At 43.1% G+C, this 23523-nt stretch overlaps 2 protein-coding genes and 1 non-coding gene across 8 annotated transcripts; 2 read left to right on the top strand and 1 right to left on the bottom strand.

Moving 5' to 3' along the window:
- Nucleotides 1–1590: 1590 nt before the first annotated feature.
- LOC136473469 (aspartic proteinase nepenthesin-1-like) lies at nt 1591–6340 on the bottom strand. Of its 3 annotated transcripts, none has more exons than XM_066471109.1 (2): nt 4903–6340; nt 1591–2080 (listed from the first exon to the last, which is right to left on the bottom strand). In XM_066471109.1, exon 1 carries the CDS (start codon nt 6290–6292, stop codon nt 4907–4909), a length of 1386 nt encoding a protein of 461 aa, XP_066327206.1. In that variant the 5' UTR covers nt 6293–6340; the 3' UTR covers nt 1591–2080; nt 4903–4906. The 3 variants fall into 3 exon arrangements, with proteins under 3 accessions (XP_066327206.1, XP_066327208.1, XP_066327207.1); XM_066471111.1 differs by lacking the exon at nt 1591–2080 and adding an exon at nt 2086–2104; XM_066471110.1 differs by lacking the exon at nt 1591–2080 and adding an exon at nt 3522–3912.
- A 2677-nt stretch (nt 6341–9017) lies between these two features.
- Nucleotides 9018–16458, top strand: LOC136477248 (golgin candidate 4-like). Of its 4 annotated transcripts, none has more exons than XM_066475360.1 (15): nt 9018–9396; nt 10233–10331; nt 10552–10635; nt 10731–10874; nt 11102–11234; nt 11338–11402; nt 11523–11693; nt 11792–11896; nt 13032–13139; nt 13330–13626; nt 13713–13778; nt 13946–14148; nt 15381–15435; nt 15522–15707; nt 15860–16458. In XM_066475360.1, the coding sequence occupies exons 1-15, from the start codon at nt 9193–9195 to the stop codon at nt 16154–16156; spliced, it is 2217 nt and encodes a 738-aa protein (XP_066331457.1). In that variant the 5' UTR covers nt 9018–9192; the 3' UTR covers nt 16157–16458. The 4 variants fall into 4 exon arrangements, with proteins under 4 accessions (XP_066331457.1, XP_066331461.1, XP_066331459.1 ...); XM_066475364.1 differs by lacking the exon at nt 9018–9396 and adding an exon at nt 9478–10122 and having other exon boundaries at nt 10552–10609; XM_066475362.1 differs by lacking the exon at nt 9018–9396 and adding an exon at nt 9478–10122.
- A 324-nt stretch (nt 16459–16782) lies between these two features.
- Nucleotides 16783–16854, top strand: TRNAD-GUC (transfer RNA aspartic acid (anticodon GUC)). The gene has a single exon. It is a non-coding gene; the product is annotated as a tRNA-Asp (tRNA).
- Nucleotides 16855–23523: the final 6669 nt, after the last annotated feature.

Genomic DNA, 23523 nt, shown 5'->3' with positions numbered 1-23523 from the left:
GGACTTTAGCACATATTAGATAAACAATCGAAAGACAAGCTATGTGCTGTGCTCCTAAACAATTTTAAACCATGTAGAATTGCTCCAAGGAATAAGAATAAAATTGAGTCTACCATAAGATATACCCAGTGTATGCATGACAAAAGATATAAGCATGCAAATGCAAACCTAGGCATTAAAAGTAACTAGATGCTTAAAGATGTCACTAGTTAGGAAATTAAATCTAGTGACACTTGAAGAAAATTGAATCTAGTTACCTAACATGGGAAAGGGAATTTGGGTCCATAGTATTCACTAACCCACTTGACAATGATTTTATCCATCATGATGCACCCCTATGAAATGTATCCATACTTTGCCAAGTCTCCAAATTCCCCAAAGTCCATCGGACTTCTCACTTCCCTTTCGGGATCCAAACCTTCTTGGTGCTCTTTATGTTGGAAATGATTTCCTTTGGCACCCAAAAGCGTTTGACCCCATTGTTGGCTTGCTTGTTCACCTTAATGGCCACCACATTGTCATTTTTCTTTTTCTTTAACAAGTATGGTGTGGAGGCCTTCTTGTCCACCTTGTTGGTGTAGGTGTTGGAGAGCTTGCTTGTTTGCTTTTTCTCTTTCTTCTTTGCTCATCCCCCATTCTTCACCTTGCACTCATAGGACTTGTGACCTTCCTTGTGGCACACGTAGCAAACATCAGTTTGTCCTTTATCAAGCTTCTTCACTCCCTTGACGGTGTTATCTTGATGAAGTTGGGCTTGCTTTGCCTTGCCTTTCACTTGAGTCAAGTCCTTGGTAAGGCGAGCTACTTCTTATTTGAGTTGCTCATTCTCCTTTGCAACCTCTTGTGTGCATGTATCTACAACAACTTTCTCAACATAAACTTGGTTGCACAAAGATAAGTGTAAACATAAATCATTACAAGAAGTAGAAACATCCTTTTAGACATATTAAAGATAGAACTTTTCTTTTTAAATGTCTTGGTGGGGGTTGTACTAACGGCTTCAAGAATAACAACTTTATTAGTTAGCTCATCACAATGTTTGCACATGGTTTCCATTTTAGCAAGCAAACTTTTATAAGCATCTTGTGAGCTAGCTAACTTTTCTTTTAATTTTTCATTTTTTTTATAAGTTGCTCATCATTGATTGTGCATGCATTTGTTGTTGCACTAGCCTCAAGTTGCTCAATTTTAGTAGATAGTTCAATATTGAGATTAGCAAATGTCTTATATTGTTCAAGCAAAGTTTTATATGCTTCTTGTGAACTATCTAGCTTTTCTTTTATTTTTTCGAGCTTCTTTTGTTAACTAGTGCAAACTTTAGCATAATTAAGATTTTGTTGCATGATTTCATCATAAGAAGGCATTTCATCATCACTATCACTCTCACTAGAGGATGAGCTTTCATTACCTCGTGCCATAAGGCACACCCGAGAAAAGCTTGATGATGAGTGCTTGCGCCCTCACCTCTTGTGATGGTCTTCTTCTTCACTTGAAGAATCATCCCATGTCCTTATTGATGTGAGGGCTTGGTTCTTGCATGCCTTCTTCTTTGTCTTGGGTGTGGGCTTGTTTGGACAAACTTCCACAAAGTGCCCTAACTCGCTGCATCCATAGCATCCTCTCTTTCTTTGCCCATTTCTTTGATTGGTGAAGATGATATCTTGAATTTGGATGGGCACACCCTTGACATTGAGCCTTTGGGTCATCTTCTCCACCTTGTTGATAAGTTTGATTGATTCTTCATCAAGGTCGGAGGTGGAGGAGGAAGATTGATCATCATCACTTGAATCTTCATCATCATCATCTTCTTCTTCTTCATCTTCACTTGAGAAGCTTGAGCTTGAGCTTATCTCAACTTGCTTGTCCTTCATCTTCTTTTTCTCGCTACATGCGAGAGCTTTGCCTTTGCTCGATGAAGAGGCTTCGTCTTGACCCATCTTATGTGATATTTCAAATGCCACTATCTTGCCAATGACTATGCCCGGGGTCATGGTGCTCAAGTTCTCCATGTTGTGAAGGATGGTGATGATGCTTGTATATTTCTTTTGTGGTAGCACGGAGATGATCTTCCTCACGATGTCTGCATCATCTAGCTTTGTTAATCCTATTGAATGGAGCTCATTGATAATTAGATTTAAATGAGAATACATATCACGAACACGCTTATCATCATTTATTGTAAAGGAATCATAATTTTGTTTAGCTAGACAATGTTTTTGCTCATAGACATTAGATGTGTCGTCATGGAGCTCTTGAAGTTTTAACCAAATTTCATGTGCCGTATTTAAATTGAACACTTGGTAAACGCACATCCATGCTAAAAGATTCAAACAAGCAATTCTTAGCTCTAGCATTGAAATGCATTTTCTTTTCTTCACTCTTTGTGGGTTTAACAGGATTCTTAATGGGTTTCATCCCATCACGAGTGACTCTCCAAACACCTAAATCAACCGCCTCAAGGTGGCAAGCCATTCTAGATTTATAATAGGGGAAGTTAGTGCCATCAAAGTGTGGAGGCCTAGATATATCCATCTCAACCACTCTAAATAGCGTTAGCTCAACGACGGTTAAGCCAAAGGTCCAAATTGAGCCAACCGGCTCTGACACCACTTGTAGGGGACCGTGATGTCTAAGAGGGGGGTGAATTAGGCAACTTAAAATTCTAACTCTAAACAATGGCCTCTTTTTTTAACCTTAGCAAAACCTATGCAGAAGATAAACTATCAAAATGTACAACTACGGTTTTACTAGTGTGTTGCTATCTCTACCGCAAAAGGAGTAATACAATCAATGTGAATGTGGAAGCTAAAGAGCAAGGTAGAGATATGCAAACTCCCGTCGACGACTCCGGTATTTTTACCGAGGTATCGAGAAGCACGCAAGCTTCCCCCTAGTCCTCGTTGGAGCCCCTCGTAAGGAATCCCTCGCAAGGGCTAAGCTCCTGGTCGGGTAACTCTGTGGATAGCCTCGGGCCTTCCCTACGCGCAAGTGGGTCTCCGACGTGCCTTCCGGCAAGGCTCTCCCGGATGCTCCCCACCGTCTTCACTATCAAGCTTCCGACCGAAACGCCGTGGGTTTTGTTCCCTCCGGTACACGTGTGGCGGTCACACCACAACCGCGGTTGGTGTGATCTCGCAAGACTACAAGCCCCTCCGATGTACAACAATGGTGTGTGCAAGCACCGAGTGGTAAGAGGTACGCAAACCTCACTAAACACTAGGCCTAAACTTAGAGCAAGCACATAAGCGGTGGTCAAATTAACATAAGCACTTCGCAAAACATCTATGCTAATCACCTAATGAGTCACTAAGCACTATACAAGTGGAGATCACTAAAATGGTGTATCAACACCCTTGATATGTTTCCTCAGCTCCACACCTATCAAATGGCCAGTTGGGAGGTCTATTTATAAGCTCCACTGAGAAAGTAGCCGTTGGGGACAAAATCCTGCTTTTCTGTTACTGACCGGACGCTCAGGTCGTCCTGATCGGACGCGTTCAGTCGTCCCGACCGTTAGAGCTGCGATCAACTGATCGGACGCTGCCAACGTCCGGTCACATGCCACCGGACGTGTCCGGTCGCAATTTTGCCGCTCTGGAACCTTTCTGTACTCGATCGGACGTTGCAGTCCTGCGTCCGGTCGATTTGTCGTCAGCGTTCGGTTGCGCCTACTATTGCCGAGCCTCTTGATCGGAGCGTCCGGTTACTTTCCGCCAACGTCCGGTCCAGCGTCCGGTCACCACTGTGAGCTTGTTCCTTCACGATCTTGCGTCCGGCTTGGTTTCTATCTTCATGCTTGGACTTTGCTTGATATCTTGGGTCTTCTCTTATGTTTCTAAGGTCTTGCTTATGGTGTTGATCATCGGATCATCACATCGCCTTCGTCCAAGTCACGTCTTGCACCCTATTGAACTACAAAACAATCACTTGCAAATTCATTAGTCTAATTTGGTTGTGTTGGTCATCAAACACCAAAATCCAAAGTAAATGGGGCTAAAGTCCATTTTGCTTACAACTATATATCAATATGGACACCTAGGGTCATGGAAACCTCAGCGTCAAAGGTCATGGCGCTAACCCCTGGGGTCTATATTCGGAATAAGATCGTCTAGAGTGTAAATGTAATTTTTTCTCAAAAGAAAAGGTTAAAAAACAAAAAAGTCAGCCAGGTTGAGGAGGGCTATGGAGAGAACGAGCGCATCCCTTGTAGCAATAAGGGTAACTTCTACAACAGCACCAACGCTCCATGCAGTGGTTATATATCTCGCCTGATCATGTCACTTCCATCTGTTTGAATCTGTAAGCGTAGCTTGTGCACACTTCTAAAAGTCACCTTGTGATACTCCTCATCAGTCATCACTTGTGTAATATTAATCTGCAAACTACAATTGCCTATTTGTATTTGTATGATAGGTTAAGAGTGAAACAATGTGGGGCGCACATTTGTTTTAAAAATTTACAGATCTCATGTCTGCAAAAATATTTTCCGCATATCATGTACCTTCAAATTTGCTACCACAAGTCATTTCTAAAATATTCCTCCAGTAAAAGAAATAGACAACGCTCTAGGTTATGAATTGTGAGCAGTCAAAGCTCTATTGAAACGTTTGATCATCAGTAATGTCTTCTGACACCCAGAGCTTGGGGGAAGTATGAAATTAATTATTCGTGATTTCTTATCTCTTCATCTCTATTTGTTCACTTTTTCTTGGTAATAACAGGCCTCGTTATTGTTTTTATCCATGTGGCTATTACAGAATGCAAGCATGTCTACCCTACAAAAAGGTTTCTTGATGAGATGATTAATACCTATATATAGAAATTATCTTGCCCTCTGAATTTTGAAGATACAAAAAAAAAGACAAATTATCTTTGTATAGTAGTAGTTGCATGCATAAGTACCAGCTCAGATGCTGTCACATTTGGTGGGCGCATAGGAGAACTTGCGGTTGCCCACGTCGTAGAGCACATGCATGTTCTGCTGCTGGACGTTGCCGATGACATTGGGGGCGCCTTCAAAAGGCGCCTGCATCACCGCCAGGCACATCATCCCGGGGCTCGGCTCCTGGAAGTAGTTGTCCCGCGGGAGCGACATCTCCGCGTCGCCGTCGAAGTGCAGCACCAGCGGCGGTGCCTGCACCTTTTCCATGGACGTGCCACGCGGCAGCTCGAAGCACAGCGGGTAGTCGTCGACGCTCCGGTTCGCCACCGGCAGCTTGATGCCTTCCATCACGGCCTTCTTCAGTTCCTTGAACGCCGGCTCCACGAGGTATGCCAGCGTGGTCGCCGAGTCGAGGGCCGTGCCGCCGGTGCCGTCGGGCTTTATCGCGAGGGCATCCTCCTGCACGTCCAGCCGCTTGCTCCCGAGCGAGATCCCCACCATGGGCACGTAGTAGTAGATGTCCTCCACCGGGTTCTTCAGCAGCGGGATTGTCTGCACCTTCCCCGTGGTCTTGTACTTGCCCAGGTCGGCCATGGCGCCGAACATCACCGGGCTGGTCTTGTGGTCGGCGAAGGGGGTGAGGCAGTAGGAGAACTTGGTGATGGCCAGCTGCTTCAGCATGGACAGGGGGCCCGGAGACAGGCCCAGGATGCCGGACGCTTCGGCTATGGTGCCGTTGGCGAGCTTGCCGCAGCCGAAGGTGAGGTTGGCGGAGACATTGTGGTGCGTCCCGAAGGTGAAGGTGTCGGTCGCGAGCACGCCGGTGGCCGTCATGATGCCGTAGTAGTTCTCGTACGCGCACTTGCGGTCGGTGCAGGTCTTGTTGGTGAACGTGCCCTCCTCGCACGGCTTGCTGTTGCAGGGCAGGACGGAGAAGGAGGACGACCTAGCGGCGTCGAACACGGGCTCCAGCTGCTTCGCCGTGGGGCCAACCAGGCTGCACTGCGTCCAGAGGAGGTCGCTGCCGAGGTCCAGGATCACCTTGCTGGGCTGCGGCGGCGTGCCCACGCCCACGGTCAGGCAGTGGCCCTGGTGGGTGTACGGGGAGATGGTCACGTCGGCCGCCGCGATTTCGGTGGTGGTGGCGGCGGCGGGGGCGGCGGCCCCGCTCAGCTTGCCGAGGGCCTTGGCGAGCCTCCTCGCCTGCCGGGCGTTGCTCTCGAGGGCGGCACGGCGCCAAGTGTCATACCTGGAAGCCCGGGCGGAGCGGCCGAAGAACGGGCTGTCGGTGTCCAAACGGAAGTCGAAATGGAAGATCGCATGGGCAGCTGGGGCGGCCGTCAACACGATGGCGACGAGGCACACGAGTTGGAGCCGGTGGTGAAGACGATGGTGTGCCATGCCTTGCATTGGGGACACTCTCGATCGATGCTTAGAATTTCACGGTTGGTTGGTTGGTTTCTGAACCAATTCATATATATACTGGAGTATAAGTAATTGTGTGTTTCCTTAAAGTGGGCAAGTACGATTTTAGCCACAGAATAAAGCCTCGTCAATAAGTGGCTAGCTAGTCCTAGATAATCTCTGTGGTCACCGAATTCTCTGGCGCTTCACTCTAATTTGTGCCCAACGAGATATAGGTATATATAGCATCCATTTGGATTAATAACGCAGATCCACGCGGACCAACCACATGTCATCTTTCCGTTAACAGTGGTTGCTAAGGATATTTAACTATTTGGCACTCATACGGAGGCCACCAATTCGATTTCCAGCTTTTTAGACGGATAAAATACAAAATTGTCATTAAAAACAACAGCTACCCTACGTTTTTTTTATTTTCACTGACGTGGCACACCAGTTCACCTCACCAACGTGTAACTTGCCCTAGCCCGAACACGTAGGCATGAGCAAATAAAGACCCTTTTACCCCTGCCATCTCCCACTTAATGCGCGTTCGTCTGCCCCCGTTTGCTCATTCTCGCTCTCACTCTTTTCATTCCCAACGGCGGCACGAGCGGAGGATTGGGGGAGGCGGCCATGTCTAGTCGGAGCACAGAGATGGCGGCGGCAAGTCACAGCATAGCAAGGCGGCCTCCAAAGTTAGATCTAGAGCCCTCTTGTCCCTAGGGGCGGCATATGTGGTTGTGATATGTGCGGTTAGGGTTTTGTGGCATGTTGATGGCAGTTAGGGTTCCAGATTCGCAATCATGCATGTTATGTTGCAAGACGCGTTGGATGGAGGCCAAACCTATATAGTAACAATATGGTGTTGTCTCCTTGCCTCCCGTTGTATGTATCTATGTTTTTGCCTTGTATTTATTTCATTTTTGACGAAGAATGTGATGTAGACTGTGGAGTTAGTTTGGTCCTAACCCCCCTTAGTTTTTTATGTGTATGATTTTGCCAGGATTGATCCTCGCAATGCTTTTAGAATCCATATTAGTATTGCTAAGTACACATTGGTTAATGGCTATGGAGTGCTTGACATAGAAGTTCAAGAACTTGACCTGTGGTTTGACAGTTACAATGTGTACGCACTTTCTAGGTTCCTAGATGATATGGCTAGCAAGATCATATGGGGGTCCAGCTAGCAACTACTAGTTTGGGGTGTTGGTAGAGATGGTGCAACAGAGTGGAAGGTTACTGGTAGTGAGCAATTTGAGGAGATGATTCTGTTTAGGTTGGGTGAGAAGGAAATGCACATAAGTTGTGATGTTGAGAAAGATGGGTACAAAAAGGTTACAATAGCTTGTAATTCTAGCCACTTTCAGTCTTCTACTGTTGTCACATCAGGGGTCGTTAATGCAGAACATATAGAAGGTTGAGGTTGCACTTGCAGCATTCCTAGAGAAGCGAGAGCTGATGAACATGTTATTGATTGGTGCACATTAACTATATTGCTTAAATCTGACTGTGATGGTGAAGCTAATGTTTTGGTGAACGAGGACCAAATCTATGAGGACATGGGTTTCAAGGAAGCAGATGAGGGTGCTGCAGTTGAGGAGCTTCCAATTCCTAACATCCCCGCTCAGTTAGAAGCACATATTAAAGAAGTAGCAATTCCTGTAAATTACTGTGTCATCGTCTTCCCATGTTGTTGCTCTTGTATAGCTACTTTGCTTGTGTAGCTTGCTAGTTGCTCTCTTAGCTTGTGTAGCTAAGTTGCCTTGCTTAGTTTGTGTAGCTACGTAGTTGTTGAGCTCTCTAGTTTGGCTTACGTAGCCTTGCTAGTTGAGAAGTCCTAGTATGTTTAGGCTTAACCCTCTCCCTTCTCTCCATCATACTTTGCTAAGTAGCCCAGGAGCTTTGCGCTGAAAATCTCATGCGAAAGCATCCAAAGAGGGGTCGGGCGACGTGACTATGACCCATTCCATCACGTCCTTGTTTGCCACTCCTGTTTGCTCTCTGTATAATGTAAAGTCGAGCATTCAAATTTTGAAAAAGAGGCAATATATAGGGGGTCGGGCGACGGGCACACGGTGCCTCCCGCGTCTCTCCCACTCCTGCGAAAGCACAGCCGAGCAAAACGGTGAAAAAACTTTAAATGAAGCGTGGAATCGAAATAAAATAAAACGGGAAGCAGAGCAAAAAATAAAAAAAATATGTCTACTCAACAACTATGTGTTTTATGCAGTTTCATCACATGAATTTTTTTACACCATAGAATTAAAATCCAACAACCTTCATCCTCCTTCTACTTTCAGCCTTCTTTTACCTTCAGACAATCACAAATCACAAGATCACAGATCCACAGATCACAGAAAACAATCTTTTTCTATGCAAGAACAAAAAAAAAACAAATCGGTTTTCTCAAACTTGCAGCTCGTATATATACCGTCAACATCGATCGGTTTTCTCATACAGATCGTGGACGATATGAACGAAGTGAAGACATGCAAGAGCTAGCATGTACGGCCCCGGGTGGCCGTCCGGCCGCAGGTTGGCCAGCGCCGTCAAGGTCGACCACCGCAAACCGCATGGTACTGGACGAGGACGACGACGACGCTTCCTCCACCTGTGAAAAGAGAGGGATAAAAAAATCTATGTGTTTTTTTTTTTTTTGCTAAAACAGCATTTCTGAAAAAGAAAAAAAAAACCTGAAAAAATTGTCTTCGTCAAGCATTAGCGTCGCGTGGCCTCCTTCCGTTACTCTCATCCCACTCCTCCCACCTCTCTCAGATCTCCCCACCGCTCCCCGCCTCGCGTCGCCACCGTCCCCCAAACCCTACCCCTCCGCCTCGTTGGATCGGGCCAGACCCGGCCCCGGCCCCGCGCCACGAGGAGTAGCGGTGGCGCCCGCCGCGGCGATGCGGAGCTCCATCGCGACCTACCGGGAGAGCCTCTCCCGGCTCGCCGGCGAGGTCGACGACGCCGCGGCCGACGAGGTCCCCACGCCGCCGCTGGCCCCGGCAGCTAGGGGCGGGGGCCTCCCCGCCACGCCACCGTCGTCGGGGAGGCGCCGACGGTACTCCCGCCCTGGCCCCGGCTCCAAAGCCGCCGAGCCCGACGAGGTAAACCCCCATCCCCGCCCGGCAAATTCCTCAGGTAAATTGGTTCGAGTAGAGCTTCCTGTGTGACTGGTATGTTATCGGGATCCGAAGCTACCTTTGTTAGTCCAACTGCCTTTTAGATAGTATGATTGATTTCAATCAGTCAACCAGCGCGCGGAGCCAATGTACTAGGGGGAATTCTGCATTGACGAAAAGGCTGTTGTTGTTGGAAGAAAAAGGAGTATATAGAATGTTGATATCTGGGTTTAAGGGGGGTGTTGATAGCGAGGTGGGTAAGGGATCAGTGTATGTTAATATAGCCCTTGCCTCTGTAATTGATCCTGTGATTAATGTGGCTTCGAGTTAGGGTGCATAAGTTCATCTAAGTTGGTAGAATGCTGATATATTAGTTTTTCCAATGCTGCTTCCACAGAAATGTTGCGTATTACGTCAAACGTTTGTTCTAATAGATGGTTAAAAGCAGTGAGAAGTAAATTCTTTCCTAGCATATCATGTGCCAAAAAATGGGGTTGGTTACTTGTGATCTTAGACAGGACATATTGCACAGAAGCTATCCTTGGGGACTGGTGGACTATAAGGAACTTGTTGATTGTTTGTCAATCTCTCTAAATATTGAACTGTGAAGTGAACTATTATTTGGTATGTTGCACGAGGTTCTACGAGGGTAAGGCTTGCCACTGACACCCTTCCCCAGACCCCGCACAGAGCGGGAGCTCTCTGCACTGGGTACGCACGAGGTTCTACTAGTTCTATGAACAGATCTTACTTTCCCACATGACAAATTGTGAAAGCAGTGCAGTAAGTATGAATTGATGTAATTTCATTTTCCTTCGCAGATTTCTAAACTCAGGGATGACATCCAAAAGCTTCAAGCTTCCGAGGCTGAAATAAAGGCATTATCTTTCAACTATGCGGCAATGTTGAAGGAAAAAGAGGTACACCTTCTTTAAAGTTCCCTGTTTCTCCCTTTTACGCGTATCCGCTTGCCAGATCATTTTTACTGGATACATTGTTTTTGGATGCGAGATTCATTTTTAGCTAGTTTCCACATCATAATAAGGTGTCGTATGCTTAATTTTTATGTCTAAACAAATTTACTGATTTTACGTGGCAGGCTTACAATCTTTCTTACATGTGTTGTGTATATTTTTGTAGGAACAATTGGGAAAACTTCGTGAAGAAAATGGGTGTCTTGAAAGAAGCTTGGAGAGCTGTAAGGCAGTTTCAGCCAATTCTAATGTAATTTTATGTTTTATTCACTTTAATAGAGTCACTATGTGTCATTTATTATGCAACATGCCACTATGGTAAGCTATTAACATAAGATCTCACAGGGTACTTTGGAAAGATCACCTAGAGCGCAAAGGAATGCAGTTCAGGAAAATTCATTGAATCTCACCAAGCAGAATAGATATGGCAGTGGTTCTTCTCACGGTACTCACACAAATGGTCTGCATCCAGTTACAGGGTATCAGAAGGTAGTTATTACTTATAATCAGTTTCATTACATTGCGTATATTATTTATTCCTAGTTTGTATTCCCTTCACACCCTCATCCTACTTAAAAGCTGTTGATGTGATTTTTTTATCCTATGGTGAAGTGTTAAAAACAACAGCTTTGATATCTTTATTTGTTGAATGCAAAGAAATTGTGTACTTAGTTAAAAAAATAAATACTCTTCATTAAATTTAAATCATGCTACAGGGAAGTGCATTGGAGGAAGAGAGTTCATCCTTGATTACCAAGCAAGCTAGTCTTGAAAATGAAATCAAACAATTGAAACAGCAGCTCAGCAATAATTCCGAGAAAGAAACTGAAACTAAAAGGAGGCTAGAAGGTATGCTTGATCTAAGTCCAAACTGTTACATCTGAAACAGTTAGCAGTCTATATTAAATCTAGTGAGCTTCTTTTTTCTAAATCTGCTGTTTCTACATTTTAGATGAAACCAAGCGGAATGAATTTCTTCAGCTGCAACTAAATGAACTCAAGATGAACAAAGAGAGGGTAAGTTTTTTTCCCTATGGAAGAGATGCCTATGTATCTTGATCCACTGTCAACAGTATGTTTAAGGTAATGGATTTGACTCCATGGGCATGAAGATTATTTTCTTATGTACTTCTGCAGATATCAACTAGCATGGAAGGGCTACACAAGGAACTGAGTGAGAAGAAATCAGAGTTGAGACGTGTTCAAGATGAGTTAAGCAGAAGGGACAAGGAGCATGTCTCGGACGGATCGCTTCAGAGCCTAAGAAATATGTTGATGGCTCTACAGAAGGAGAACTCTAGCCTAAAGGTCTAACAGATCGTGCATCTGCTATAATATAGTGCTAATACAATGAACATACGGAAACTTCGCAACAGATTTTGACAACATAATATTTGCTTCTGCAGATAGAGAAAGTCAAGCTTGAGGCAGATCTCAAGAGTATGAAGAGTACCTCACAAAAAACTGTTGACAGTACTTTAGATACTAACAAGATTTCTGACTCGGAAAAGGTACGATCTGCTCTTAAGCTGTGCTTCATATATATAATTTCAATGGTGATCAATGCCTATGGAAGATGCATGGGATAGACTTGTTTTGTTCAATGATAAACACTACTTGTTATTATTCAGTGTTCAAAATACGTTGTTAAACGCTCGCTTAGGTGCTAGGCAGAGAGACCTATCATGGCTCCTAGTCCATAGGCGTCCAATTAAACACTGCATGAACTGTCAGAACCCATGGATGGTGAAGAAAGGAAGAGAAGAGATGAGATTTGGATGGCAAAATGGTTTGTTATATCGTGATTCAATCTATGCGACTATGCATACCTCATGGTGTCCAAGTCGGTCGATTATGCTCACCTCTGTTCGATGTAGCCCCTTCTGCTTGATTTCTCCAAAGGGTCATGAGCGCAGCCAAAGCAGGGGTGCCATGGAGGGGGAGAGGATGGGGTGCACATGGGCGGAGTAGAGGTCGGCGCATGGAGGAGCAGATGGGGTGAGTGCAGGAGGAGAAGAGGTGGTGCACCATGGAGATGTAGAGTGACGGACTGGGGCACACTGGTGGAGAGGTGGTGTGGCTTCACAAGGATTGCCTACTGGGAATCGGTGGTGGTAGGGCATCATTTGGTGTTATGGTGTTCAGATGGGCTAGTGGGCTTCCTCCCTTAGTGGGCTCTTATGGCATTGCTCTTCCTTTTCTATTTATTCTTTCATATTTATGCAACTAAATCTCTATGTTTAGGCGCCCTAGGCACTAATCGGTGGCTTAGCGCCTGCCTAGCCCCTAGCACCTTTTGAAACCTTGTATTTGTTTATTCAGAATAGCCTACCCCAACTTGTTTGGGACTTAAAGGCTTTGTTGTTGTTGTTGTTGTATTTGTTTATTCAGAACTTCGATGTTAAATCAAGATCTCAATGCATTATATGTTGCTTAATGTGCTGAAATGAATTTTCCACAGTTTTTGCTAGTAAGAGTCATCTGAAAATTGCCAAGATCATAGAGTTTGTAAATTTCACTATGGATGACTTGTTACCTAAGAGTTATGGGCCAACAAAACAAGGATTTGTAGTATATATTACTTGTGATACCACCTAATGCCAAAGAGAATAAAAGTACTGATGTGTTTGTAGTTCCACTGTGAAGGTTAAGGAAGAGATGGATTCTTTGAAAAGAGCATTACAGGATGCTTCCCGTGAGAGAGACAAAGCAGTGCAGGATCTGGCTCGGCTGAAGCAGCATTTGTTAGATAAGGTAACCATATATTGGTATTTGTATTTTTCTTGCATTTTTTGTAGTACTCGTGATACAAGGCAAAGTATTATGTGGTCCCTGCTTCATATGTACCACCTACGCACAAGCTATGTGCAATACCTTTATGTTTAATGTTATAACCTGTTTACTGGACAATATGATGTGCAAACTAACAATTCACTTTCATTAGGATCTTGAAGACCAAGAAAAGATGGATGAAGATAGTAAACTCATTGAAGAATTGCGGGTAGTCTGTGAGCAGCAAAGGGCTCATATAATGCAGTTAGAGAGGGCTTTAAAGGTTGAGATGGCAAAGCAGGAGGAGAACAAAAAGATCATAAGTGAAGAGCACCAGAGGTCAAATGAACAAATAGAAGATTTGAAGTACAAACTTGCAAGCTGTATAAGTGCACTTGAATCAAAAAACGTGGAGCTACTAAATCTTCAGACTGCCCTTGGACAGTACTATGCTGAGAGTGAAGCCAAGGTGATTGAATTCTTGGGGTATTCTTTGTTTGAAGCTTACTAATTTAAAAATTGTCAGATTGATTATGGTCTTTAATTTGTATGTAGGAACGACTTGGAGGTGATTTAGCTGTTGCTAGGGAAGAACTATCTAAATTGTCAGAGTCATTAAAGGTAAAAACAGAGCATACCTTTTAGATGCTTGAGCAAGCACTGACCAACTTCAGTACTTACCTCTTATTTTTATTGGATTCATGAAGGCCTAAATTTATGGTGTGCCCACATACTCTAGTCTTTGTTAGTGCCTAGTAACATTACTAAGGCATGCCCCTTTTATGCAGGTGGCAAATCAAACTATTGAGATTTCAACAAGGGAGAAGGAAGATATAGCTACCAAACTTTCACAAGCAGAGAGGATGTTAGCAGATGGGAAGCGATCCATGCAGAAGCTTGAGGATGACAATTCAAGATTGCGGAGAGCACTAGAACAAAGCATGACAACTGTGAATAGGATGTCACTAGATTCAGATAACTCCGTTGACAGGTTGGTAATGATTTAGTTTTCTTATGTCGTGATTTAGTGAATGCATCTATGGAGGACACCTGATTTATATAATTATGTACCAATCATGGTTTTTGAGGCATCACCTATCATGTTGCCTAGCGTACCCCAGGTGTCACGGGGCACCACAAAGGTTTTAGTCACACCATATCGCTTGGGCCTCGCCTAGAATGCATCTAGGTGTTCAGGCGTACTCCTACCACCATAGGATGCCACAATGCCTCAAAAACCATTGTACCAACTCGTCACCTAGGTGTCCAGGCATATCCCAGGCGCCACATGACACCACAAGGTTTTAGTTACACCATATTGCTTAGGCATCTCGCCTAGAAGGCATCCAGGTGTGTACCCCTGTACCCCTAGCACTACAGGATGCCACAACACCTCAAAAACCATGGTACCAATGATAGAGATAGCTATGTATTATTTGGTGAAGACAATTTTTTTCCAATACATGATATAACAGTAAGAATTGAATATACTCATATAAATGAGCCCATGGACAAACATTCATTCTCAAACCTTTGTACGAGAATAATACACCAGAAGTGGAATCTTGGAGCTTGGTCCCTTTGGAATCACTGCACTCGATGTGTCTTCGATGGGGCTGCACCTGTTGTGCGAAATGATTTGGCTTTGACCATTTAGCAAATGAGCCTATGGGGCTTGGCTGGAGCTAAGGGCATCACTTTATTGATTGCTCTGCTTCTTGATGTGTTAGCTCTGCCCTCGGCTGTTTTTGTGGTCATTCTGTTCTTCTGTAAAAGGTGTAATTGTAGCTTCTCATCCCCTTATGTGTTAGTGACTGAGTCTCAGTGTGTGTGGGTTTATTTTCTTTTGTTGGGGCTCTTTTGCCCCTTTTTCATCTTCTTAATATAAAGATAAGCAGCTCTCCTGTGTCTACGGTAAAATAAAACTAGGCCAGTTGTGTTTTCTATTCCTCTTGTTTTCACCTTTTCTTCTTTAGCTTTGAAATAAGAATTGATGACCAAAACTTAACTGCTGGTTAATCTATGGTCGTACCATGCCATCTGCAGCTTAACATTTCCAAATTTTATCATCCTGTTCTATACCAAAGTTCTCTGTTTCACATGATATATCTTGTGTAACATAGATTTTTCTTTTCTTTCTGCACTTTCATCACCTCATCCGACAAATCAGTAGATGTTATATGATATATGCAACATATAAAATAATCAAACTTTTTCTTGCAGGCGCATTGTGATAAAACTGCTAGTCACCTACTTCCAACGAAATCACAGCAAAGAGGTGTGTGGCTCTTCCAAATCAATTAGTGTCATACTTCCAAAATAAATTTTGTTATCCAATAATTTGCTGATGTTGCGTATCGGCAGGTTCTGGATCTCATGGTCCGCATGCTTGGCTTCTCTGAGGAAGACAAGCTAAGGATTGGCTTTGCACAAAATAATGCTGGTAAGGGTGTTGTCCGTGGTGTTTTGGGTCTCCCGGGACGCCTAGTTGGAGGAATCGTTGGTGGAGGTCCATCTGGCAAATCTACTCAAGCGTCTCAGGATAGTCAGGTGGGATCTATATGCCTGATACCTTTTTTTTTTCATGATCCTATTCCTTTCACCTCTAAAGTTCAGCAGACAATGAGAAGCACTAAGCTGTACTTTTGCATTATGTTACAACCTGATGGTTGATATCGGTGTCCTCGTGCCATCATGTGCAGTCATTCGCAGACCTGTGGGTGGACTTCCTGCTCAAGGAGACGGAAGAAAGGGAGAAACGGGAAGCCTCAGAAGCTTCAAGGCAATCACAGGAAGAGAGCCATACCGCCACGGGTCCAAGCACATCGTCGAGCATCCAGCAACCATCGCAGCACCCCGCAAACCTGGCACCAGGCCCATCCACAAGTCCACATCTCTTGGGTCGTCCAGACTCTGAATTCTCAACAGTTCCGCTAGCATCATCATCATCATCATACTCATCCGTGCCGACTCCATTCTCAAGACCACCTCTAAGATGATTGCAATCGAGTGTACACTGTACAGTATCGGACTATCGGTCCCCTTTTTTGTTCTGGGAGTGATCCCGCATCCGAAGGGCTAAGCTATTTGTTCCATTCGTTGACAATGCGATGATGATAGTAGTTGATTCAGAAATTACCCTCCTTCCTCCTTGGGCATGTAAAGATCTCAGTATGTAAAAATGGATTCCTACCCTCGAGGCCTCGACAACAAATGGAGATAAAATGAGATTGTTGATTTAATATGTGTATTTTTTGAGAACTGGAATGCTTTGTGCCGGTGTTTGACCGTTATGAGTAAAGCATTTTGTTTGGCATCCAAAGTTCCGAACTGAGTATTGCGGATTCGACTGGTAGTGGAATGAATCTGTGTACTGCAGTACTCCTTATTTGCGAATGGAGCTTTGTTCTGAAACCCTGGGCTCCCTTTTCCCAGGCCACGATTGTACAAGGGAATGAACAACCATTAAAACCCTGAGCACAAACATGTCTATGGGGTTATAGCATTCAAGACGTTTGATTGATGGTTTTTCTGTAGTTTCAATAGAAAATGTTAAAACGTTTGTCGTCGTTAAACAAAGTAACAAACAGTATATTAGTAAATAATGATCAGAGTCAAAAGAGAAGTCGTTGTAGTATAGTGGTGAGTATTCCCGCCTGTCACGCGGGTGACCCGGGTTCGATCCCCGGCAACGGCGTTATCTTTTCATGTTTTTTTCCATGTCTGTGGTGTTCCTCCGTCTGATTCTTTTACTTTCTTTTTAATTTTAATTATTATAACGTCTGTGCTGTTCTTCCGTCTGATTTTTTTTTCTAAAGCCGTCTGATCATCTTCCTGCTCCTCCAGTTGAGCTGGTATATATGAATAGAGGATATATATAACCACTAATTCGTGTGTCCGGGCTTGCGTGTGGTGTTTTTTTCTTTCTTTCTGAAATTACGGTCATACTGCAATTTATTTATGAAGAGCCGTATGATGAACACGACTGCACAAACCCAGCCAAAAGGTCACTCACGTGCATACTGCGGAAACACAGCCATCGGAATCGTAATGGGGTCAATATATTACCAATGCGAATTCCCTGCCTCCTGTTTGTTTCGCTTGCAATGTAGGAGTATCTATCTATCTACAAATCCAGCAATCCTCATTGCCAACGGAGAAGTATAGATAGATGACTTGGGTACAGTGCAGCACTGCAGCCAGCGACCGTGCATGCCCAGCCCATGTCTTCTTCTTCGTCAATATTTCGTTTTCTCGTGCTCAGCTTTCAAACATGGTGGCTTGCGCATTTCCTCTCATCATCTTGTTTATTATTGCTTTCCAGCTCCAGCGATTTGTGTAACGAAATTGGATTTATTTTTTGGAAAAAGTCTACTTAACCCTCCCACCTATCATACTTGGTCTACTTCACCCCCTCAACTATGAAACCGTCTGTTTTACCCCCTGAACTATCTAAAACCGTCTGGTTTACCCCCTGGGCGGTTTTGCTACAGTAACAGCGGGTTTGCTACAGTACCTGTGGTTTTGAACTTCTTTTTTTTTATTTATTTTCGGTGAATTTTTGAAAAACTATAGTAAATCATAGAAAAATCATAAAATAAAAAATCTAATTTTATTGGACTCCACATGAGTAGATCTACACAGTGAATATATAATACGGTATGGTTTAGTACAAATTTTTTTTGTAGCTTTAGATTAATTGGAAAATCCAATTTTATCTATAATTAATTAGAATTTATCTATAACTAAGTTATACATAGTCCAATGAGTATGAAATTTTTACTATAGTTCAAGCATACAATAATTAGCGTACCATAAAAATTTCACCACAATTGGACCATAGAAGCTGCAGCTATGAATTATTCTAATTAATTACAGACAAAATTAGATTTTCCAATTAATCTAAGGCTACAGTAAAAAATTTGTACTAAAGTATACCGTATTATATATTCACTATGTAGATCTACTCATGTGGAGTCCAATAAAATTAGATTTTTCATTTTATGATTTTTCTATGATTTACTATGATTTTTCAAAAATTCACCGAAAATAAATAAAAAAAAAGGAAATTCAAAACCACGGGTACTGTAGCATACCCGCTGTTACTGTAGCAAAACCGCCGCTGAAAACCGCCCAGGAGGTAAAACAGACGGTTTTAGATAGTTCAGGGGGTAAAACAGACGGTTTCATAGTTGAGGGGGTGAAGTAGACCAAGTATGATAGGTGGGGGGTTAAGTAGACTTTTTTCTTTATTTTTTGGAGATGAGGAAACAAGAACAGTAGTTTGATCTTGACTACTTTTGTTTTTTTCTGAAGGAGCTAGAAGGGCCTTGGCCCTTACTGGATATATATTAGGAAACCAGAAAACCAAAGTACAGAATGATCAGATTGATCATAGTGTAACTCCTTCAAGAGACAAAGGAGAAAAACCTGTTGCCGTTTGGTCCATTGCACAAGCAAATATCATAGTATGTCTCAAAATAGTTTCTGTAACTTGTAAATTTTCAAAGTTTACAAATGGATACAGACTCCCTGAGCCAATATGCCTGTGTACATACAGAGATAGATCTGCATTCAGTCCTGTAATTCAGTTGTGTCCTCTGCATCTTCAGTTTCAGAATGTTGGGCAGGCTACCTTTCCAGTTACACTCATGTATGCCTGCATGGACTTGAGACCTTGAGTAATAAGCCTTCATTAGGATTTATGATTTGCATGTGCTACAAAGATACGTATATAATAACTCCAGCATATGCATGTAGCAACAAACAAAGCGCATCATCAACAGCCATGCATGCTCCCTTTCATGTTCAACTTCGCATGCATGCACATTCTCTGAAGAGCAATAATGCGATCCACGTCAACCACGTGTACGCAAGACAGAGAAATTGGCAAGATCTTGTATATTTTTTTTTCTCGTATCTTACCCGTTTTTCGCAAGATCTTGTATATCAAAATACACCTTTTTTGTATTGTTTGATTAACACCCCATTTCATTCAAACATATACGCTGTTTTATATAGTTATAGAAAAATATATGGTATACAGTTTGGCTAAATTACAACAATATTAAATCTCATTCTGTATCCAAATCTCGCATTTCCTTGGCCCGTGTGTTGTATTTCCTCACATTGATGTCCACTGGTTTAGAACAAATTAGATAACAAACAAATCCTCTTCTCCAAATTTTCCTCATCTGCACGCCAAAAGAACTATATAAATTGAAAATTAATTTTTGTTTGGCCAAATCCCAATAAAATTAAATACACAAAAAGTGCTTCTCTGATTTCCTATGTTTGGCCAAACTGCGTACTGCACAGATCGACATGTGTTCTCTACAGATGCATCCAGAAAACATGAGCGGGCTAAAAAACAAGACTGATAATCTGTAATCAAATCAATGAGCATTGCAAAGAATCCTTCCAGCCTGACATTTCCTCCTTGTAAAAGACGATGCATCGCTAGATCTAGATTTTCATCATCGCCGTAAGTCCTCCATGGCTAGATCCGGTGGCTCTATTCACCTGAGCTTATAAGCCAGAATCAGTCCTACTTTTTCAACCATGTAATAATGTTTTTCTCTCGTAACAAATCAGCCTTATAAATCAGCCGCAGCAGCAATAAGTCCTGCCGAACCTGATATGACAATGGAGAGAAAAAAAAATAGAGGCAAGCACAGAAAAACTGAACTACTAAAATATCACGCTGGTTTCTGCGGAAAATCAAAATAAAATCTCAAGAGATAATGAGTATGGTGCGACACCTCTGCATTCCCACCTCCGTTTCTTTTCCCTCTATCGTCATATCAAGCACAGTGATAGTCTTTTACAAGGAGGAAATGTCAGGATAGAAGCATTGTTTGCATTACTCATTGATTTGATTACAGATTGCCAGTCTTTTCTTTTTTAGCTCACTCATGTTTTTTTGGATGTATCTGTAGAGAAGAGAACACATGTCGGATGGTGTGAGTACTTGTTCTGGTTTGTTAGTTCGACCTGTGCAGTAGGCATTTTGTCTCAACACAAGAAACCAGAGAAGTACTTTTTGTGTATTTAATTTTGTTGGGATCCTGGCAAACAAAAATTAATTTTTATTTTTTTACTGTGTGGCTAGCGCGTAGGCGCCCACGTCCGAACGTGCTGCTCCATTTCACGCGTTGGAGGCTCCTCCCGTTAGGACGCCCGCGCCACCTCCGCTTCCCGCACTAGTGCCACCGTCCTCTTCGACTGCTCTGGTAGAACCATCCGAAATAGCACGTTTTCAGAGACGCTCGTCTTCCACCAGACACTAAGCACCCCGAAAGCTGGCTACATCGGACGGTTCCGTCGAGCACATCCCAAAGGAGAACTCAAACAATCCACGTTTTTCCTCCAGGATCCAATAATAAAAACGAGTTTACAATACTTAGTTCATTTCATACAACAAGAGTTCTCAAAAATAAATTATTATAATACCAAGTTCAGAGTACAAAATTTAAACAACAGAATTAAAATAAACATCTAACGATAAGATATAAGGATCCGTATGTGTCCACTAGAAGAATCCTCCACACAACAGCTACTCCTCAAGCTACATCTGCAACAGAGGTAAATAAACCCTGAGTACACAATGTACTCGCAAGACTTACCCGATTAGTGAGAATAATATCTCGACTTCAAAGGATATGATAGGTTTTTATGGTTTGCTGGGTTTCTGTAGGGGACCGTGACGCCTAAGAGGAGTGAGGGTGAATTAGCCAACTTGAAATTCTAACTCTAAACTATGGCATCTTTTTCTAACCCTAGCAAAACCTATGCAATAGATAAACTATCTAAATGTGCAACTACGGTTTTGTTAATGTGTTGCTATCTCTACCGCAAAAGGAGTAATACAATTAATGTAAATGCGGAAGCTAAAGAGCAAGGTAGAGATATGCAAACTCTCGTCGACGACTCCGGTATTTTTACCGAGGTATTGAGAAGCACGCAAACTTCTCCCTAGTCCTCGTTGGAGCCCCTCGCAAGGAATCCCTCGCAAGGGCCAAGCTCTCGGTCGGGTAACTCCGTGGATAGCCTCGGGCCTTCCCCACGCGCAAGTGGGTCTTCGACGTGCCTTGCGGAAAGCCTCTCCTGGATGGTCCCCGCCGTCTTCACTATCAAGCTTCTGGCTAAAACGCCGCAGGCCTTGTTCCCTCCGGTACATGGTGGCGGCCACACCATAAACGCGGTTGGTGCGCGCAAGACTACAAGCCCCTCCGATGTACAACAATGGTGCGCGCAAGCACCGAGTGGTAAGAGGTATGCAAACCTCACTAAACACTAGGCCTAAACCTAGAGCAAGCGCATAAGCGGTGATCTAATCAACCTAAGCACTTTGCAAAGTATCTACGCTAATCACCTAATGAATCACTAAGTACTATGCAAGTGGAGATCACTACAATAGTGTATCAACACCCTAGATATGTTTTCTCAGCTCCACACACTTCAAATGGTCGGTTGTGATGTCTATTTATAAGCTTCACTGAGAAAGTAGCCGTTGGGGACGAAATCCTGCTTTTCTGCTACTGACCGGATGCTCAGGTCGTCCTGATCGGATGCGTCCGGTCGTCCCGACCGTTAGAGCCACGATCAACTGATCGGACGCTGCCAGCATCCAGTCACATGCCACCGGACGCGTCCGGTCGCAATTTCGCCGCTCTTGAACCTTTCTGTACGCGATCGGACGCTGCAATTCTGCGTCCGGTCGATTTGTCGCCAGCGTTCGATCCAACGTCCGATCGCTGCTGCTGACGCCTGCTGTTGACGAGCCTCTTGATCGGAGCGTCCGGTCACTTTCCCCCAGCGTCCGGTCCAGTGTTCGGTCACCTCTGTGAGCTCGTTTCTTCGCGATCCTTGCGTCCGGCTTGGTTCCTATCTTCGTGCTTGGACTTTGTTTGATATTTTAGGTCTTCTTTTGTGCTTCCAAGGTCTTGCTTATGGTGTTGATCATCGGATCATCACGTTGCCTTCGCCCAAGTCACGTCTTGCACTCTATTGAACTACAAAACAATAACTTACAAATTCGTTAGTCCAATTTGGTTTTGTTGGTCATCAAACACCAAAATCCAAAGTAAATGGGCCTAAGGTCCATTTTCCTTATAATCTCTCTCTTTTTGGTGATTGATGACAACACGACCAAAGCAAGCAAATAATAGAATTTTGAAATTTGAAAACTACCTACTTGCTAGGATGCAATGCAAGGGGCAATAGAAAGTTTATATGATGCTAAAAGATACTACTTGTAAGACTAAAAGATACTACATAAAAATTTATCTTGCCCTTGCAAATGTCCCCATGTGGCATTATGGATATAAGCCTTGCTTTCTACAAATTCTCCCCATTACATAGGATAATCCATAATCCACTATCCTCCCTTTCTCGGACCATTACCACTTGTAGACCATTACCACTTATAAATTATTATGATCTAGCTTTTGGTCCTACAAATTAATGCTTGCTTTTGGTCCTCTAAATTCTCCCCCTTTGGAATCAAACACCGAAAAGAAACACATTAGTAGCACAAGAGAGGGTCAAACTTTGTGATCTTTTATATGTAGAGTGGAATAGGTCACAAAATTTGACTCTCATATTATATAGATTAAGCTCCCCCTAAATGTATGCATACATATGGTAGAAGGTAAAGCATATGCATAATTGGTAAATTATTGCTCAATAGAATTTAATCTATATAATGCATGGAGAAAGCATATAAGTGTCAAAATGAAATCAACATGATGATATCAGTTTAGAAATACCACATGTGGAAACCAATTTGATTTCTACCACTTGCAATAGGTGGTGGATATTTGAAGTATGATGATTAACTCTGGGGACACCATTTTCCTTGCAATGAGACTACTACACACATGATAAGCTTGAAAAGGTGTTAGTCTCAAAGCATCCAACTTGTAGAGTAATCTCTCCCTAAATTTGGGCACACAAGTATGGAATACTTGTAGGAAACTTGCACACTGATTTTAGAATACCACTTTGAAAGATGACATCGCATGAATGTGAGAGTCATTTTCGAAAGCGATATTCGGGAGAGATTATCTATAATTTAGACTTTGGCACATATTAGATGAACAATCGAAAGACAAGCTATATGTCGTGCTCCTAAACAATTTTAAACCATGTAGGTTTGCTCCAAGGGTTAAGAATGAAACCGAGCAAGCCTACCATAAGATACACCTAGTGTATGCATGACAAAAGATGTAAGCATGCAAATACAAACATAGGCACGAAAAGTAACTAGATGCTTGAAGATACCAATTTTTAAGAAATACCACTTGTAGGAAAAGCAAATTGATACTACTTAAAGGAAATTGAATCTAGTTATCTAACATGGGAA

Source organism: Miscanthus floridulus, chromosome 8 (assembly GCF_019320115.1).
Source record: "Miscanthus floridulus cultivar M001 chromosome 8, ASM1932011v1, whole genome shotgun sequence".
NCBI classification, from domain to species: Eukaryota; Viridiplantae; Streptophyta; class Magnoliopsida; order Poales; family Poaceae; genus Miscanthus; species Miscanthus floridulus.
The sequence above is the reverse complement of the archived record's forward strand: the minus strand, read 5'-3'. Positions and strand labels throughout refer to the sequence as shown.

Excerpts from the sequence above, each read along its gene's own strand:
- LOC136473469 (XM_066471109.1), bottom strand. The coding sequence starts at position 6,292 with ATGCAAGGCATGGCACACCATCGTCTTCACCACCGGCTCCAACTCGTG.
- LOC136477248 (XM_066475360.1), top strand. The coding sequence starts at position 9,193 with ATGCGGAGCTCCATCGCGACCTACCGGGAGAGCCTCTCCCGGCTCGCC. Across the intron at positions 10,636-10,730 it reads CAGTTTCAGCCAATTCTAAT|GGTACTTTGGAAAGATCACC; the intron begins GTAATTTTATGT and ends AAGATCTCACAG. Across the intron at positions 15,436-15,521 it reads AACGAAATCACAGCAAAGAG|GTTCTGGATCTCATGGTCCG; the intron begins GTGTGTGGCTCT and ends GCGTATCGGCAG.